An 18238-nucleotide genomic window follows, 5' to 3' on the forward strand; every position below is an offset into this window, starting at 1 on the left:
TGTATGATAAAATAACAGACAACCAATAACGACCACCACTTAATTAAATGCTCCTGACTTTGGACGATAGGCACATAAAGAATTTGGCGCGGCTAAACATTGTTTGTGAGTTCTCAACACTCCCCAAACTGACTGGGGCAGTTCTGTAACAACACAACATAAGAACAAACAGTTATATTAAGTTTGAAAGGGGTTTACTCATCAGATCGGCCCGAAGCACAAAAAGAAAAAATCAATAAAAAAGACATAACATACATATTGACAATCTAAGAGTAATCGGAGTTACTGAAAGCTAGTTAAACATAAAAAAGATAAGGAGATGTGGTATAATTGCCAATGAGTCCAAATGATGTGGATGTAAGCAATTATAGTTCAGTGCGGCCTCCAACAATGAGCAAAACCACATCGTATGGTCAGCTTTAAAATGCCCCGACATTACAAAATGTAAAACAATTCAAACGAAAAAAACCTGCCTGATTTATGCTAAAATATTAGACAAAATATAAATATAAAAAACATCAACCAACGACAACCACCGAATTACAGGCTCCTGGTTTTGGACAGGCACAAAAAGAATGTGGCGGGGTTAAATATTGTTTGCTAGTACTTTAACATTCCCCCTAACTGGCATGGGGCAGTGTTGTAACAGCACACTAAAAGAACAAACAGCGAAATTGAGTTTGAAAGTGTTATACTTGTCAGATCGGCATGTAAAACAAAAATACTTATAACAAAAAAAAAAAAAAAAAGATACAAAGTACCAGTCTATAAGTACTTGCAGTTACTGAAGACCACTTCAAAGCCTATAAAAACTAATAAATAAATAATGACAGACAAAAATACCAATCAGTCTACATCCAATAGATTTAGTTTAAGACGTATTGCTTTACAGCTATGAACACTTGTGGTTCTTAATCCTGTTGGTTTTTTTTTATTTCGGCATTGCACAATGCCATGCTATTCTTAGACTGTTTATGACGAAGCAAGAAATCTGTTCAGGCTGATAAGCAATATAAGAGCATTACTTCGGCATATGAAGCTCTGGGGTTTCAAAAGTTGAGACAGATGTACAAACAAAATTAACATTAAAAACTTAGTTTAAGCAATATGCATACGACAAATTAATACCTAATAATAAGATTGAAACCCAAAAACTGCAAAACTCCGTTGCAAAACTGGATTGATTGATGTTCAGTGGCAAATATTTGAAACATTTTCAGGACAAGAAAATATTGAACAAAAAAGTTGATCTGTCCAGTTATATGGACTGCAGCTAGAAAGAGTATATGTTGGACAGAGGCCGAAATTTTTCTCAGTTAAAGTGACCAGCAGACCAACACAAGGCATTAGAATTACACTACACAGACTCGTCTGACTGAATGAAACCGTGTATTTATAAATCAATGTCAGTCAACATGCTCTCTCAGCAAAGGTTTGACTGTCAAATCAGGTTGACTGCATTTCTATATATATTGATTCATTGTGGTTTGCTTTAAGTCATGTGGCAAATATTTCAAGCATAATAAGCTCAAGTATAAGTTAATAATAAATGCTATATTGATTTATGCACAAAACAATTATAAACGAAAAGCAAATATAATAAACTGCAACAAAAGACAACCAATGAAATTCAGGCTCATGATTTTGGCAGAGGCACACAGCGAACTTGGCGGGCCGGTTAACCATGTTTGCGGGCGTCCAACCAACCCTAACCTGGGACAGTGGTGTTAAAGCGCAATATACATCAATAAACACGCTGGTCCTTTGTTTTTTTTTTGTTTTGCTGTGCATGTTCTGATTTTGTGTCCTGGATAAATACCCCATATCCTTTATTTTCAATTATGTAAGAACTATCTGTAAAAACGAGTTGAAAAGGGGTTGGTGACGCATCAGATTGATACAAAGCAAAAAAAAAAGTAACACAAAGACCAATATAAAGACAGAAAGTAACGATCAGAGAGCCACACATGTATTTACTTTAATCATAACATGCCAATTTGTCGACTTTTTTCAGAACAGACTTTGTATTTAGTATGACGATAAATTTTCACTGCTGTTCTCGTACTATGAACAACAAATCTATTCATTTTGTAAAAAATATTTCCGTACTCCTAACAACAAAATTATTATATTTAAATTTACCTGTGTACGTTATTTTATTTAACGCCATTTTGTCTAAGGTTATAGTTGTCTTTTTGACATTGTGTCATAGATCAAATTTATTCGTTCAGTGTATGTTTCCTTGTTTTTGTTAATATGTCTTTTTGATTGAGATAAGCCATTTCAATTGATATTTTATTGTGTGTCTTTCTATGTTGTAATGTTACACTACTATTTCAGGTTAGGGTGAAGGTTGGCGCCTGTTAAAACATTTATACCCGCTGCATTTGTTTGCACCTGACCTAAGTCAGGAACCTGTTTCAGTGGTTGTCGTTTGTTGATGTGGTTCTTAAGTGTTTCTCGTTTCTCGTTTTTTATATAGATTAGACCTTTTGTTTTCCTGTTTGAGTTGTTTTACACTAGTCATTTTGGGGCCTTTTATAGCTTGCTGTTCGGTGTGAGCCAAGGCTCCGTGTTGAAGGCAGTACTTTGACCTATAATGGTTAATTTTTTTGCACATTGTGACTTGGATGGAGAGTTGTCTCATTGGCACTCATACCACATCTTCTTATTTCTATTTAAACCGATGTTCTCCTTAAACAATTTCCCGCAGGAACCATGTACTCTCATATACACTACCGGATCCTGCTTAAGCAGGATAAAGGGACAATTAGTTCAGATATAATAAAGATTCATTGTGATCTAAAACGTTTGCGAGTTGGTTTATCGGGACAACTAATGAAAGATATTGATTAAACAGAGAGAAAAATTACATGTCTGCTGAAAATTTGATTCATAAAAAGTTTGCCGAAATTAGTACAGGCAAAAACGCAAGTGATATAGAAATTAAGTTCTTTCCATGGGTTAAAAATGACCACACACAAACAGAAAATGCTAACCCTTAAAATACTATATTGGTCTTTCCTCTATTCCACTTTTTTTCACCCAATTGCAATTTATATATGCAGAGCAATATTCTGAATGGATGCAACTACAAAGCAAAAAATAAACAATTTTCAACATAATAAGCTAAAAAACGGCAAGCTTTTTAGAAAAGCTATTGCTTGTCATATATCATTCAATGGAATCAAAGTCAGTAACTATATGTTTATTTAGATAATAATTAGCACACATACTTATATTTAAGGAATGACTGTAATAATTTTTCTTTCTATGAAGAAATAACATCAAAAATGTGGTGCACACTAAATAACCGGCGTAGCAGGTTATTTAAAAGTGTGCACCACATTTTTTATGCTATTTCGAATAGACAGAAAAAATATTAAAGTCATTCCTTATAATTTAATTCTAAAAAGGAGTAAATAATGATAAAAACGTTGATGACGTCGCGGTCACATGACAAAATTGTGTCTATGAGCTGATAGATAAAACACTTTCAGCCAATCAGAAGACGCGTTACATTCAAAATTAAATTATTGCTAAATAATTATAGTCCAATGCGCTGTTTCAGTATAGGGCAGCTATATTTAAAATGAAAAATGAAACCTTTTGGAAAATAATTATTTGACTTCAGACCACAACTTTAATCTTTCTTTCAATACTATTACTTATATCGTGAAATCAAAGGCTTCAAAAGCAATGTTTCGAATACTAAACACATAAAATATAGTAAATTTACATTCCCTTTTGTTTTCTATATGTGTGAATGTCGTACACTGATATACACTTTCCATCGTGTGTAGAAATAAACGCTTTTGTTCCCTTATTGTTAAATGTGATAGCCCAAGGCAAAACAACACCATCATCCCTATTGAGTACGATGTCAATAGCACGCCCATTATCACCAACGCGATGCACGTTCTGTGAGCCACGACCAATAACACACAAATATCCTTGGTTGTCTCTTGCTATACCTTCCGGAACTTTTAAGTCCGGATTATCGTATCGAAATATTTCTTCACCGTCAAGACCAACGTGATAGACACAATGGTAGTCTGTATAGTACACTGAATTATTGTCTCCTCCATGCAGAAAATAAATCAATTGACCGGGGACTTGAACACGTGTTCTGATGCTTCCATCCATTGCCAGAATGTATAGTTCTCTATTTGCCCCAACAACGATAAAGTCCGACACCACTGCGACACCATGACATTTGTTATGGATACTTATTTGTTCTTTGTCCGTGGTCATGTTCGATATGTTAAGAAACTGTATAGAATTTTCCAACGGAAGAGTTACCACCCCTCGATTTCCACCCGGTAAAATGGCGATATCCCATGGTTTGCATAGTACGGTACAGTCTTGCAAAAATTTCCCACTGTCGCTATAAACAAGCAAACGGTTGCTATAGCGATTGCATAAAATCAGTCGGTTGTCATTGGTTACAGCGATAGCAGTAATTTGTACATTTTCTGAAACAGAAATGTCTATTTGAGACCTGTACAAAAACTGAGTTTTGGTTTCAACAGGTCTTGTTATCACCTGTGCTTGTCGTCTATTTTGTGAGAATGATCTTAATAGACAAGGTTGTTTACAAATGTTCAATGTTCCTATCGAGTGAATTGAGTCTGGTAATCCATTTTCTGGTTTGAACTCTACACTTATGTCTTTAAACAGCATTGCTTTGTTTTGAATAAGAGTTTCGTCTTTTGCAAGTCGATGTGCTAAGTTATGTGCAAATAAGAAAATTTGGGAATCTGACCCATGCTGTAAAACAACGTCTAAATCACTTTTGCTCTTATGATATGATTTTCGCGTGTTTAACAAGTCATCTTTTTCGTGTTGTAAACTTTCCTTTTCTTCTTCGCAGAAATCTTGCAAATTATCGATAATTGATTTTTCAAGACGATCAATGTGATCAATTATTTGTCCTTTGAAACTTTTCACCTGACTTCTAATTTCTTCAACATCTTTTTCGAAAGTTTTTCCTGTTTCTTCTCTATTTGTAATTAAAGTATTCAAAGTTTGCAGAAACAATGTTAAATCTTGTGTTAGCATGGACGACAAAGGTGATGATTTGATCTCTCGGGATGCGATATCGATCGGCAGTATCGATTTGCATGATCTATGCGATTCTGTCATACAATGGCGACAGCATAAAGCTTCATGGTCGGTGCAAAACAAATCTACTCTTCCATCGCCATGCTTAGCACAATGAGTAATTTTAGATAATGTTGAAGTTGGAAAAATGTCTATGAAATCCAGATCGACAGTGTGATGACTCATTAAGAACTTATTTTTCTTGTGGTTTTTCAAACAGGCACTGCACAGCGGTTCTTCGCAATCAAAACAATAAAATTCTGCACAAACTTTGGCGTCCTCACGCAGGCACGATTCGCATTGTCTAGATTCCATCAAGTCTGCCTTGGCATGTACGGTGTCCTAGAAAACAAAATGTTATCAATTAAAACAAACCTTCTATTATCAACCAAAATAATTAAGATACAGATTTTTCTTTGATTTCAAAAATGTAGGTAGGCAAAAAGGAATGAAGATATAGGGAAAAACTTGTTTAATCTAACCCATTTAAGTTCGTTGTTGTTTGTCGTTGTTTTCTAGGCGGTGTCGGTTGTTTGTGATTGGTGTGTTCTGTTGTTGTATGTCTATCTATTTATGTAATTCCTGCTATCCTTTTTATGTATGAAACTTAACTCTTTGTGTATTTCCGTTTTATATTATATTAATTTCCTTTTTCATTTGTACAGTTCTTGGAATTTACACTTCTTATAACATGTATAAACCATTCTACTATTGTTTGTATTCATGTAGAACATTAGCGAGCTTCATAGTTTATGACAATTTTATTAGCAAAATGTAAAATGTAGCAGAACTATGACTCAACAATTACTTGAAATAATTCAAAAAGCGAGATCATATCTTTACAAAACTGACAAATACTTTTTTATCCAGCCGTGGACAATTCTTTCACTGAGTGTCCACCTTGTGGTTCATCAATGCAGCGACGATCCAAATTTTCAGTTTAGATTGTACAAACTATATGTCAAGCACAGCATTTATACAATGCAGAACACATACACTATGAAAGATTTGAAAAATCAACCAAAAATTACCATGTTACTGTATGAACTATAACATTTTGAATCATTTTGGATTAACTAAAAGTTAATTTTTAAATCTTTTTTGTAAATGTTACGAATTAAAAACAATTTGATTAATTCTGTATTTAAAATAAATCTAAATATTAAATTTTAATAGACTCACACGTTTAAGTAATTTGAAGAATTCCTCTATAACTTGAAAGTACAAACCTCTAGTTATTCCATACCAACACATTCCATTGCAAGGAAAAAACAAAAGTGATTTTGTTTTAGAAACACTTATTGGACGCAATTTACCATTATACTATCATACATTATTGACGCAAAATCATCACCGACTGTATCAATTGAAATAGTTAATTGTATTAGTTTCGAGGTTATAATTTAATTATCAAGACAACTGCTACATAAGAAAGACAATAGAGTGCTGAAGAGAATGTCACGTAACTATCACCTTGGCAGAAACTGATGACACTTTCAAAATATCAACAAGTCGAATACAACCAGTATCAGGTTTTCATTTTCTTTCATTCGATGAAAAGTGCGTGAAGTTGCGATGCGAATGTGAAAGTCATTTTCATTTCTTTCATCATATATATATAGAAATAAGAAGATGTGGTATGAGTGCCAATGAGACAACTCTCCATCCAAGTCACAATGTGTTAAAAGTAAACAATTATAGGTCAAAGTACGGCCTTCAACACGGAGCCTTGGCTCACACCGAACAGCAAACTATAAAGGGCCCCAAAAATGACTAGTGTAAAACCATTCAAACAGGAAAACCAACGGTCTAAAATATATAAAAAACGAGAAACGAGAAACACTTAAGAACCACATCAACAAACAACAACCACTGAACAACAGGTACCTACCGGTAAGGAACATCCACAATTGCCAACCGTTTTCCAAAGCGTGAAAAGCGCACACGCTATTGGAAATAGTTGATACACACTTTTTAAGGGGTAGGATTAGACAGTCAGGGTGAACTACAATGTGTGAGTTGCCTTCATTGCGAAATTGATCGTAACTATGAATGTCCTGTTACTGGCACTAGATACACTTCCATGGACTTTAAAAGTACATTTGTTATTTTTTAATTCATTCTCTGTGAATTAATCTATTTCATTAATCATAACATACAACTTGCCCCCGTCATACTGTATTAAATGAGGAAGGCAGTTACATTTTTATTGGACAATGATGGATAACTGTTTAACATCCAGTGGCAAAGTAAATGCATATGCAGGACAAGAACATGGCAATGCAATATGAATATTAACCCTGTTTTGTTGTAGAGCAAAATGCTGAGACGGAATTTTTAACGTGCTAGTTTACAAGGTAACAGTTTGGGAAGACATGTCAACATACTCGGACACGTTATTATGACTCCGAACCGACTAGTCGTTGCTCTAACTTCTTAATGCCATGTGGTTAACGGAAAAGACTTTTAAAGTCTTTAGTTTGAGTCGACACTTGTTAGTATTATTCACATTGTTAAACATTATCAAAAGATCATTACGAATCATCTGAAATTACAGCTTAAATTGACGTGAAACAGATTTATTTTTATTGGTTGTCATAAAAAGAAGGGATAGCATTTTTTTTACAATATCAAACCATGATTAATAAGAATTTTTTTTTTTTAAATGAAATCCCACTAGTAACTTTACTTTGAAGGTCTTCATTCGAACGTTGACAAGTGAGTAGATTTTACAAATGTCAAAGTTGCCGTTTTGCATATTCCCGTTAAATCCATGTGCTAATATGGATCAGCAGGTCAAGGTTGGCCATATTGTGCATTTTTAATACAAAAAAAAGAAAAGTACATCATGCTCATTGTATGCAGTTGTCAATATGGACGGGTATGAGACGGACGACATTTGAGTCAGGCGTTGGATTTGGCAGAAGAGTCAAATGGCTGGATCTGCCCCTGGATGCCATCATTATTTTCAACAATCCAAACATTAATAAATTTATTTTTATGATTAATACTTAGTCCAAATGTAAACTATATGTTTTAATGTATAATTTACATAAAAGTTCTTTTTATGTATGTTTTTTAGGACATTGCCACTTGGGATTAAAATTGTAGCTTCAAGCTAAGAAGTATTTAAATGATTTTTTTTATTCAAAATAGATGCTAAAGATTCTTTCCGCTATTGGAATTTCCTGAATATATTTTTTTTAATATGTCTTGAAACATCTTGTAGTGAACACTATTCGTAATCTCTTATGTTCATGCTATTAAAAAAAAACATTTCATATTGTTATGAATAACAATGGACTGTGTTTTCGGGATGTAGAAGCAGGGGTTTCCAGAAACCCCGCTCGTCACACCCTGTGTCAAAATCCATTGTTATTCGTAACAATAGATCTATTTCAATAACACTAGTTTCAGAAATAGAAACTGTGAAATACAACAATAGAACTGGGGTGTAAGATTCCGGTAATTCTAAAAATATAGAACATAACAATTAAAAATACCAACACCCAACTCCTGAGGAGTAGTATACATCTGGTATAAAAACATTTAAAAATAAAATTGATAAGAGAAACAGGGAATGTGTCAAAGAGACAACAACACGACCAATTGGCAAAAAAACAGCCCAAGGCCACCAATGGGTCTTCAACACAGAGAGAAAATTCCGCACCCGGAGGCGGACTTCAGCTGGCCACTAAACAAAAATGTGTACTAGTACCGCGAAAATGGACGTCACACTAAACTCCGAAACATATAAATGAACCAAAATTTAAAAAAATATACAAGACTAACAAAGGCCAGAGGCTCATGAGTTGCTTATTATTATCTGAATAAAATTCAACAAAACTAGATAAAACTGGCTATGAGTTCTCATTCAATCGTATACTTTCAATGATATTTTTAAACGAGATGTAAACGAGGTAACGAGTTCAAAAGTTAAATACAATATAAAAATAAGGAGACGTGGTACGATTTCCGGTGAGACAACTATCCACCAGAGAGCCAATGATGTAGATTTAAACAATTTTAAGTCACCGTACTGCATTCAACAATGAGAAACACCCGTACCGTATAGTCAGCAATAACAGGCTCGACATAAAAATGTGTAACAATTCAAACGAGGAAACTAACGGCCTTATTTATAACAAACATACAATTTACGAAATACAAATATCAGTGAACGTTTTATAAATGAAAATGTTTATGTTTTAAACATGCGAAACACGTACGAATGGACGGGATGTCTTTTTGTTTTGTTTGTGTCATTTGGTTGCTGTCTAAATGAAGTGTTCACCTAATTCTCCCTTTATTCATATGCAATGGACACTTCACATAAAGAATTTACTGTGGTAGTGATCATTACTGTCATCAAAATTGGTACAAATGAAATTAAAACCTCAACTCGTACGGGTTGTATTGTTAATGTTGTCCTCTATTTACTCAGACAAGGAACTTTAGACATATCCCGAAATGACATTTTAGAATAATTGTATAATTGAATGATTGTCTCGCGGAATCTTTCACAATGTGTAATGACGTCTGCCAGCAAACACTGCGTCACTGTTCTTTGTTTTAACTCTAATGTCTATCATAAATATTCTCTAACCCTAACTTCTGATTTCAGTTTTTTTTTTTCTGAAGGTGGCCGGGAGGCAGGTTAAGGGGGTCTACATAATACGCAAAACTAAAGTTAGTATGTCAATTCCATAACGATCCATTCTTTGGCCATCTCATTTGATGGATTGATTCTTTATTAATCTCCCGACCCAAGGAAAATAAAAGTGGACATAAACTTTCAAGTTAACTTCAACTACGTGCCCTTATAAATTCAAATTGCAAAAATAGACGTACATGTACTTTTACTTTTGAGTAAAATATGAAAAAGGAGCAACCTCACTTGCTTTTGTTTTGTTAAAATCAATGTGGATAGAAATAATTTACAAGTATGAATTGCGGACATATTTTGAATACAGAGACAGTAAATGAATTAAAAAAAATGAGAAAGATATTTATCGGAAAGGTTAGAAAACGAGGGTATATTTATTTTGAAAATCTTATTATACTTCAACGACAATCTAAATCTGTACGAATCAAGTGAAGCAAACAAACAATAAAATTGATTGACTTTCAAAGTTCTCAGTGAATATTTAGTCCTCTGCAGCTGACACTGTTGGACATTTGTCCAAAATAAGGTCTATTACTTATGATTTGGGTTTTTTTTTACTTTATAATTATTTGACTGCACTTTTGATCATGACCCGGACACTTATATATATTATAAGTTTCAACAGTTTTAGGATGATCATGTATTTTTACGCTAAACATGCGCAAAGGAAACTACAGTTACGTATGGTTCTACATCCTGTCTTATAGTTTGCCATTGCAGAAGGACATGCATTTCTCTGTCTGTTTATGACGTCTTTACACTAAAACCTTTGGATGTGTACTGATTGATTTATATTCTGAGAGAACATGATTTATATATTAGTTGTATTTGACTTTGAACTAGCTTTCAGTTCCCTCACATGGACAAACCAAATTGATGTGATCTGCTCAAAAATTTCATCTAGGCTATATCTACTATTAAAGATTAAGAAATTTCTCAATCTAGACTGCAGAGAATTATTCTATAATGGTTATATCTTGCCACTAATTGATTATTGTTGTATAGTGTGGAGTAGTTGTAACAGTGAGGGTTTAAATAGAATATTAAAATTACAAAAGAGAGCTGCTAGATTAATACTAGAAATAGATCCTTTCGCTCCTTCCGAGCCCTTATTCAAACACTTAAACTGGATGACAGTTGAACAGAGAATAAAATATCACAAATTGTGATGACATTTAAGTGCATCAAAAATGACACACCATCATATCTTACTAACAATTTTCATTACGTTTCAGACAGAAATCCATACCCCTTGAGAAATGCTATTCAAGGAGACCTCATACTCCCTAAACCAAAAACAGAATTGTTCAAAAAATCTTTTATGTATTCTGGACTATTCTTGTGGAATAATTTGCCAATACCGTTAAGGAATATTACAAATAAATGTTAATTCTTTCAAATACAAAATAACAGATCATTTATTGAAATCAACCTAGCTTTATAAAAAATATTGAAAACTGATTTTGTCATCACGTTTATTTTTTCATAACATTTTATCAAGTTGTATTGCACATTATTATCATACTTGTCTTTTTATACTAATGTATGCAATGTATATGTTTGCATTTTGTTTTATTTTTATAATGAGGGCCTCAGGGAAGATTAGTTATATAGCTAACTGTGTAACCCTCTTAAAATAAAGTATTGTTGTTGTTGTTGTTGTTGTTGTTGTTGTTGTAGTTACTGTACTGTGAGAACTCTTATATCGGTACACCATGTCTTGTATTTAGTTGTTTTGTGATTCGTGCCAATCTAACAATTCAAACAATTTCCAACTGATTGTTATCGTTTATTCTTATGTTCTGCTGTTACATTACTGTTCCGTGATTATGGGTAGGGTTGAGTTCCCTAAAATAATGTCATGGTATACCCGTCATATTATTTATGTTCCGGTCCCAAGTCAGGAGCAAGTTATTCAGTAGTTGTCGTTGGTTACTGTCTGTCATAATTGTTTTTGTTTATTGTTTTGTCATATATCAGGCCGTTGGTTTTCTAATTTGAATTGTTCCACCTTGAAATTTTATCATGCCTGGGGCTTTGATAGCTGACAGCATATGATGGGTTTGACTCATTGCTGAAGGTCGTAAGGTGACCTATAGTTGCTTGCATCTAATCATATGTACTCTGTGGATAGTTGTTTCATCTGCAATCATACCACATTTCCTTATTTTTATGCAAACAATTGACAGGTGCCACATGTGGAGCAGGATCTATTTACCCTTCCGGAGCAACTGAGATCACCCTCAGTTTTTGGTGGTGTTCGTGTTGCTCAGTCTTCAGTTTTCTATGTTGTGTTTTATGTACTATTGTTTGTCTGTTGGTCTTTTTTCTTTTTTAGCCATGGCGTTGTCAGTTTATTTTCGACTTATGAGTTTGAATGTCCCATTGTTATCTTTCGCCTCTCTTTTAAAAAGGAAATTTAACCTTAAAAAGTAAGAAATTATATAAAGTTCTTACCAAATCATATTTTCCCTAATAATTACCAGATAAGAAGTAGATTTAGTAATATTGATCACCTTAAAATGTTAATACCAAATGTAAACATTAAAAATTAGACAGCTGTGTCTAAATGATATTTGTTTACATCTATTGGTCGCTTTGTGGTACACTTATTCCTAAATTGATTAAATACTTTTTTTTAAATTAAACTTGGAAATAACATTTATTATATTGGACTCGGTCATTTGGTCGTCGAATTCTTTCTGTTGTACAGCAAGCTATTTAGTCATAATCATGGGTATCATTGATTGCTGAAAATCTGACACTTGCAAATTATTATTAACATGAGATAGCTGTTATTTAAAAGAGATTCATACACCTTTTAAAAAAACCAAGACCTCCCCTTCCCCGAAAAAACAAACGTAACGTTTAAATAGAGGAGATCGATTGATTGTTTAACGTCCAGGGGAAAATATTTCAAATAAGTTCCGGTGCTAAAGAAGAAGAAAACACAGAACACAGATGTATACATAGCAAAAAAAAAAAAAAAAAAAGAATCAAAGAAAAAGAAAATCGAAAATGGAAGATCTATGTATAATAATTCGGTTAGTTATTAACTGATTCCTTTATTTTGAAGTGCAAAAATGAAACATTTTGGAAACTTGCATCCACAGTGAAACAAGGATGCTTTTTTTTCTACAGCAAAATGTTTTTTTTCTTTATTTTTAAGTTAAATAGTAATAAGGTTTAGTGGATATTCTTATTATTCTAATCTTCTCGAAATTTTAAATCCTGGGTTGTAGTTATTATGACTTTTTATAAAAGTATATGATTTATCTTGCAGATATGAATTCGTATGTGATTGTTGCTTGCTTAACGTTTAGTGTGAGATACTGAAACCACATTCAGGACTAAATCACATAAACTACTAAGCTTAGTATGAGGGTCTGGATGGGGGTCCTTCATTTCAGTATTCTTTATTTTTTAGGTTTTTTTTCTCTATTCTTTATAAATTTTGCCCATTATTCTCTATTCTTTATATTTTCCCATATATTTCTGTATTCTTCAAGTTTTGGGCCCTTTATTATGCACTTTTTGCACATTATTCTCTATTCTGTAAACCCCATCACCACCCTCTGGTATTACAAAAGGGTAGGTCGTGATGAATGGTATATTGATATTGTTTTTGTTATGTTTTGTCACATGCTTTGTTTCATTTTTAGTTTAATGACAAAGAATTGAGTTTAACTGTACATAGCCAATGAATAATTGGTAGCAGGCCCATCCAGGAAAAAAAGAAACTTAACTTCAAATTAAATACAGAATATGGTTTGGAATAGGACATTAAAATGTAAACTTAAATAGCATGGCATTCCAAAATTATCAGTTAACAAAAATAAGTTTGGAAATTTTAATTTCGTCATGTTTTAAAAATCTCATATGATTAAAATTTCATAATTATAGTATTAAAGCTTTGATAATATATTTTTTGTTTGCATTCAACATTTGGTTTTACACAATTACGCTTCTATTAAAATTAAAAATATGTCGTAGTTGCGGATATGCCCTATAAAGCGGACACGATAATTTATTTATATAGGCATTTGATATAACGGACACGATATATAATCATTTGATTTAATTTTTTATTAATTTAGAATTTAAGGTTTGCGAACAGTCAGTGGCTTTACTTGTGGGACTCGCTATAGTAGACATTTGAAATTGTAATTCTATTAATCAAATCATACCTGTATTCCCTGTTGATATTCCACGGAGTATATATAATATTGGTGCAATTACATGTATGTACAAAATATTTTGATCACAATAAACACATATTGTACTGATTGTATTACATGTAATAAGGAAGGAAGGATGCTTACATACAGGAAGTCGAACAAACCGGTTAAGTAGATGTCAATCAAAATACTTAGTGTGAAAAAAATACTCGAGCAATATCAAAAATGATTGTAATACCAATATAAAAAAAGTTTTAAAATAGTTGCCTTTTAAAGCTGGAATAAAAAAGTAAATAGGAAATTAAAAAGTGTCGCCGAGATATAATGAAATGTTTCACAAAAGTTGTAGTTGTCCATAAATTTAAAAAAAAATCCTAAACAAGGAACGGGGAAATATTATTATTGTTCCATAAGAACTTTATCAGTCACATGAATATGGACAATATGGTTTTCTACATACAACAATATCATAAGATATCGATTATTTACGATATGAGTTGGCATAGAAAGGACATGAAGTATTCAGTTGAACATGAGAGAAAAATGTCCTCACATCCAAGAAAATATCACAATCAATCAAAGAAAAGTTTCTGTTATTAAGGTTCTTCATTTTGACAGTTGTTGTAAGGTTGTCAACAGTGACATATTATAGTAAAATAATTTAATTTTGGATGTAACACGTCTTCTGATTGGCTGAAAGTATTTTGTCTATCGTTTTTTAATTATTTACTCCTTAAAAAATGGAATTTGGAATTAAATCATAAGGAATGACTGTAATATTTTTCTGTCTATTCGAAATAACCTCAAAAATGTTACGCGGGTTATTCAGTGTGCACCACATTTTTGATGTTATTTCTTCATAGACAGAAAAAATAGTACAGTCATTCCTTAAATAGAGCCCATAGTTCCGTGCGCGATTTCATGTCACAGCAAGTCCAATGCAATCGTTAACAAAAACAGTATGAATGTTAAAAATGTTTTACTATTTAAAGTCCAGTGGCAAATATTTCTTATATATTCAGGACGAAATTAACAAATTAAACAATAAATATGATGTAGGTTTCTAAAAGCGGGTCATTAGTAAGAGAAAAAATGCACCAACACTGGAAAAATGGGATAATTTTGCAGTGCACTTCGTTACCCGCGAATCCTTTACAAAGAGTAGAAGTGTGAGATTCTTTTACATGTAGAGAGTATGGAGAGCTCATGGGCAAATAACGATACTCGTATAAACTTAACACTTAGGAAGCTTTACTTTGTGATGAAAAATAATTTCATAGCATACATATGTACAAAAATAGCATTTTTCATACAAAGATGCAACGATTATATTGGTTTATACGTATCCTAAAACATTTTGTATATAAATTCATCAGCACGTGTTTTTTTTTTCATTCTCTTTTATTTCTTATTATTTGTACATTATACTGAAGCAGCCTTTCCCCTACCTTCAAAGATATAAGCAGTTATGTTTGTTTAATCTTTATATAGAAACCTTCGAAATATCTGAATAAAAAGATAAATAAATCTAAAATTAATGATGTACTTACCGAGTAAAATTTATAGACTCACTGTCAAGCAAAATTCCAAGTTTCAAACAAAACAAGTATTGCTTCACAAATTCAATCATATCTTTCTTGGCTGCCGCCAATTTAATTTCTGCGTAAAACTTTATTTCTAATTTAGATTATTAGATTTAGGGACATTTGTATTTTAGTTATTAGTGAGCATGAACATTTTACCGAAATGTCATTTTCAATGGATAAATATTGTGAAACTGCATCTCAAAATTGACAGTTTAATTGTCAAAATGATTTCAAAGGACATTCTAAATTGCTATTTTCGAACCGAGTGTTAATAGAATTGATTTCTGCTGTTAGATCGGTGTATTTTATGCAGATAAAAGAGTTTCTTTAGTCTGTGAATCATTCCTTTTACTAGTTTATTTTACACTATATTAGTTAGTGCCTGTTACAGAAAAAAGGAACAGGATGTCGGCGGCTGTCTTCAGAGATATATATTAAGGAGTTCATTTATTATATTCTATTACATACTACAGATACCATACTTCAGATTGATAATCTTGCTTATAATATAAGAATAAGAAGATGTGGTATGATTGCAAATTAGGCAAATATTCACCAGACAGAGACCAAATAAGGTTGATGTTAGCAACCATAAGTTACCGTACGGCCTTTTTTACACGATTCTATCGTGTAGAATTAATTTGATTGACCATGGTCAGTCAAAAGAATGTCGAAGTTGATTATTTAGTGCTAGGGAACTTATGTTATTTTATGAACAAGAGATTTATAGGAGGGTGTAGAATTCGATTTCATTTACCTCAGCTGTGTACGTAATCAGTAAGGACAATGGAGCTGGAAAGGATATAAAAGTCAGACTTGCTAAGGTTCAACATCCTTAGGAAAAGTGGACTCGAAATATTTCAGGTCCTTTTTGGTCATATAGCTGTTCAACTTATCCGGTTTTTATACATCCTTGGCTTTCAAATATTCGATTTTGAGCGTTCCTGATCAAGTTAAATCCAGAAAACCGCTTCGGACGCATTACATTTATAAAGTGCTGCTTTCACTTTTTACAGCACTTTAATAGTCGATACCGCTGCTGGTGGACTATCCGACGGTATCAACAGCTCAGTAGTCAATATTTCGGTACTGACATAATTTATAACAAACATTTCTAAAATTGTCCCGATTATAAATTATTAATAAGAAATTATTTAGAAACTAGGTTTCAACTCCCTCAGGCAAAGTTGACCTTAGAAGGATTTGGCTATTATTTTAAGATTCATTTTGGTCAGTGTCAACTGTTTCGGTTCTTATACATCTTTGGCTTTCAAATATTCAGCTTTGAGCGTTCCTGATGAAGGTTAATCCAGAAAAGCACTTCGAACGCATGAAATTTGTATAAAGTGTTGTTTTCATTTTTTATTACATCGCATTTGTTCGCCTTTCTTTATAAAACTCCTGTGTATCAATTTATGGAACAAATTCACTACGCGCACATGAAATAATAAAATTCGGAAAAGAAAAGGATGCGCGCTTTTTACTTCTATTCTTCATCTCAAAGTCACAACGAGGCATTCAACATGAAGCAAACACTTCCATCTTTTTATCCTTTTTTGTCTCCCATTTACACTTCAGATTTATATAAATACGGTTACTGTGCAACGTATATTCATTAGTATGTCATGTTAATGTTTGCGTATGTTTCTTTCCTTCTAAAAGTTATGGCATTTAGCAATGACCTCCCTTCCCTTTTACGATAATACATGATATTTTATAAGAGAAATTGTTTGATTCTAAATTTGTCAAAAAAATTCAAAAAGTAAGTGAAAAAATAATTTGTATCCATTGAAAATAGGATGAAAAAATAAATATTGCATAGTTTATTATCTTTCTTGTTTCTGCTTGTTATTGATAAGTGGTCCGTGCGTAAGCATGCGCAGTTTTTTTCTTTCGAAAACCATCCAGTTTTCTGTTTAATATGTAAATGAGATGTTATGGTGTGATTGTCAATATTAACTATCCACCAATGACCATATGACGTAGATGTAAACCACTATAGGTCAACATACTGTTGCATGTTTCTATGACAAACTGAAGTGTTTTGTAGGTCTGGCAGGTCCGGATTTCAAATCGGTTGTAAGGAGTATCCAGTAAACATATACATTTAATGTTTGTGAAATCATAAGGAAAATAATATTAAATATTAAATCAAATTACATGTTCTTCGTTCCATGAATGCAATATGATAAAACAGTAAATTTTTGTTAAATAGTTCTTACAGATTGTTAATATACATATCAATATTAATTAAATAATTTTTAATCTGTTTAGTCTTATCACAACAGAATCAATTGCTAAAGCATTTCGACACAGTGTCCTCATTTGACTGTGTGTTTTACTAACTTCAAATATTTACTAAACAAGACCTCGTAATAAAACCTTGTATAACTGGGTTCAGTTTTTCTATAAAAAATCCAAGTGACTTAGTCATTTGATTTATTGGAGGTAAACCTTAGATTTAGGGACATAGATACAAATGTGGTAATATTTTTGTTATTACATATGATTAATGCTCATTCAGTGTAGTGCACTGGAGATTTAATTGCCTCTTACTTATTGTTTTTAAATTTATCCAAATTAATGTTTTTGACTTTCAAGTCTCGAAACGCACAAACCTGCGTCTTTTCTATTCACGTATATTGCACATGAATATATCAAAATGATATCGACATAGGTTACGCAAGAAGTATAATTTGGTCGAG

At 32.6% G+C, this 18238-nt stretch overlaps 1 protein-coding gene across 1 annotated transcript; it reads right to left on the reverse strand.

Annotated features, from left to right (window-relative positions):
* Positions 1–3194: 3194 nt before the first annotated feature.
* On the reverse strand, positions 3195–14084 carry LOC127734901 (E3 ubiquitin-protein ligase TRIM71-like). Its single transcript, XM_052244932.1, has 2 exons — positions 13957–14084; positions 3195–5445 (listed from the first exon to the last, which is right to left on the reverse strand). Exon 2 carries the CDS (start codon positions 5416–5418, stop codon positions 3736–3738), a length of 1683 nt encoding a protein of 560 aa, XP_052100892.1. The 5' UTR covers positions 5419–5445; positions 13957–14084; the 3' UTR covers positions 3195–3735.
* Between the last annotated feature and the right edge of the window lie 4154 nt (positions 14085–18238).

The sequence above is a fragment of the Mytilus californianus genome, unplaced genomic scaffold (assembly GCF_021869535.1).
Source record: "Mytilus californianus isolate M0D057914Y unplaced genomic scaffold, xbMytCali1.0.p SCAF_3, whole genome shotgun sequence".
In the NCBI taxonomy this organism is placed as follows: domain Eukaryota; kingdom Metazoa; phylum Mollusca; class Bivalvia; order Mytilida; family Mytilidae; genus Mytilus; species Mytilus californianus.

Excerpts from the sequence above, each read along its gene's own strand:
- LOC127734901 (XM_052244932.1), bottom strand. The coding sequence starts at position 5,418 with ATGGAATCTAGACAATGCGAATCGTGCCTGCGTGAGGACGCCAAAGTT.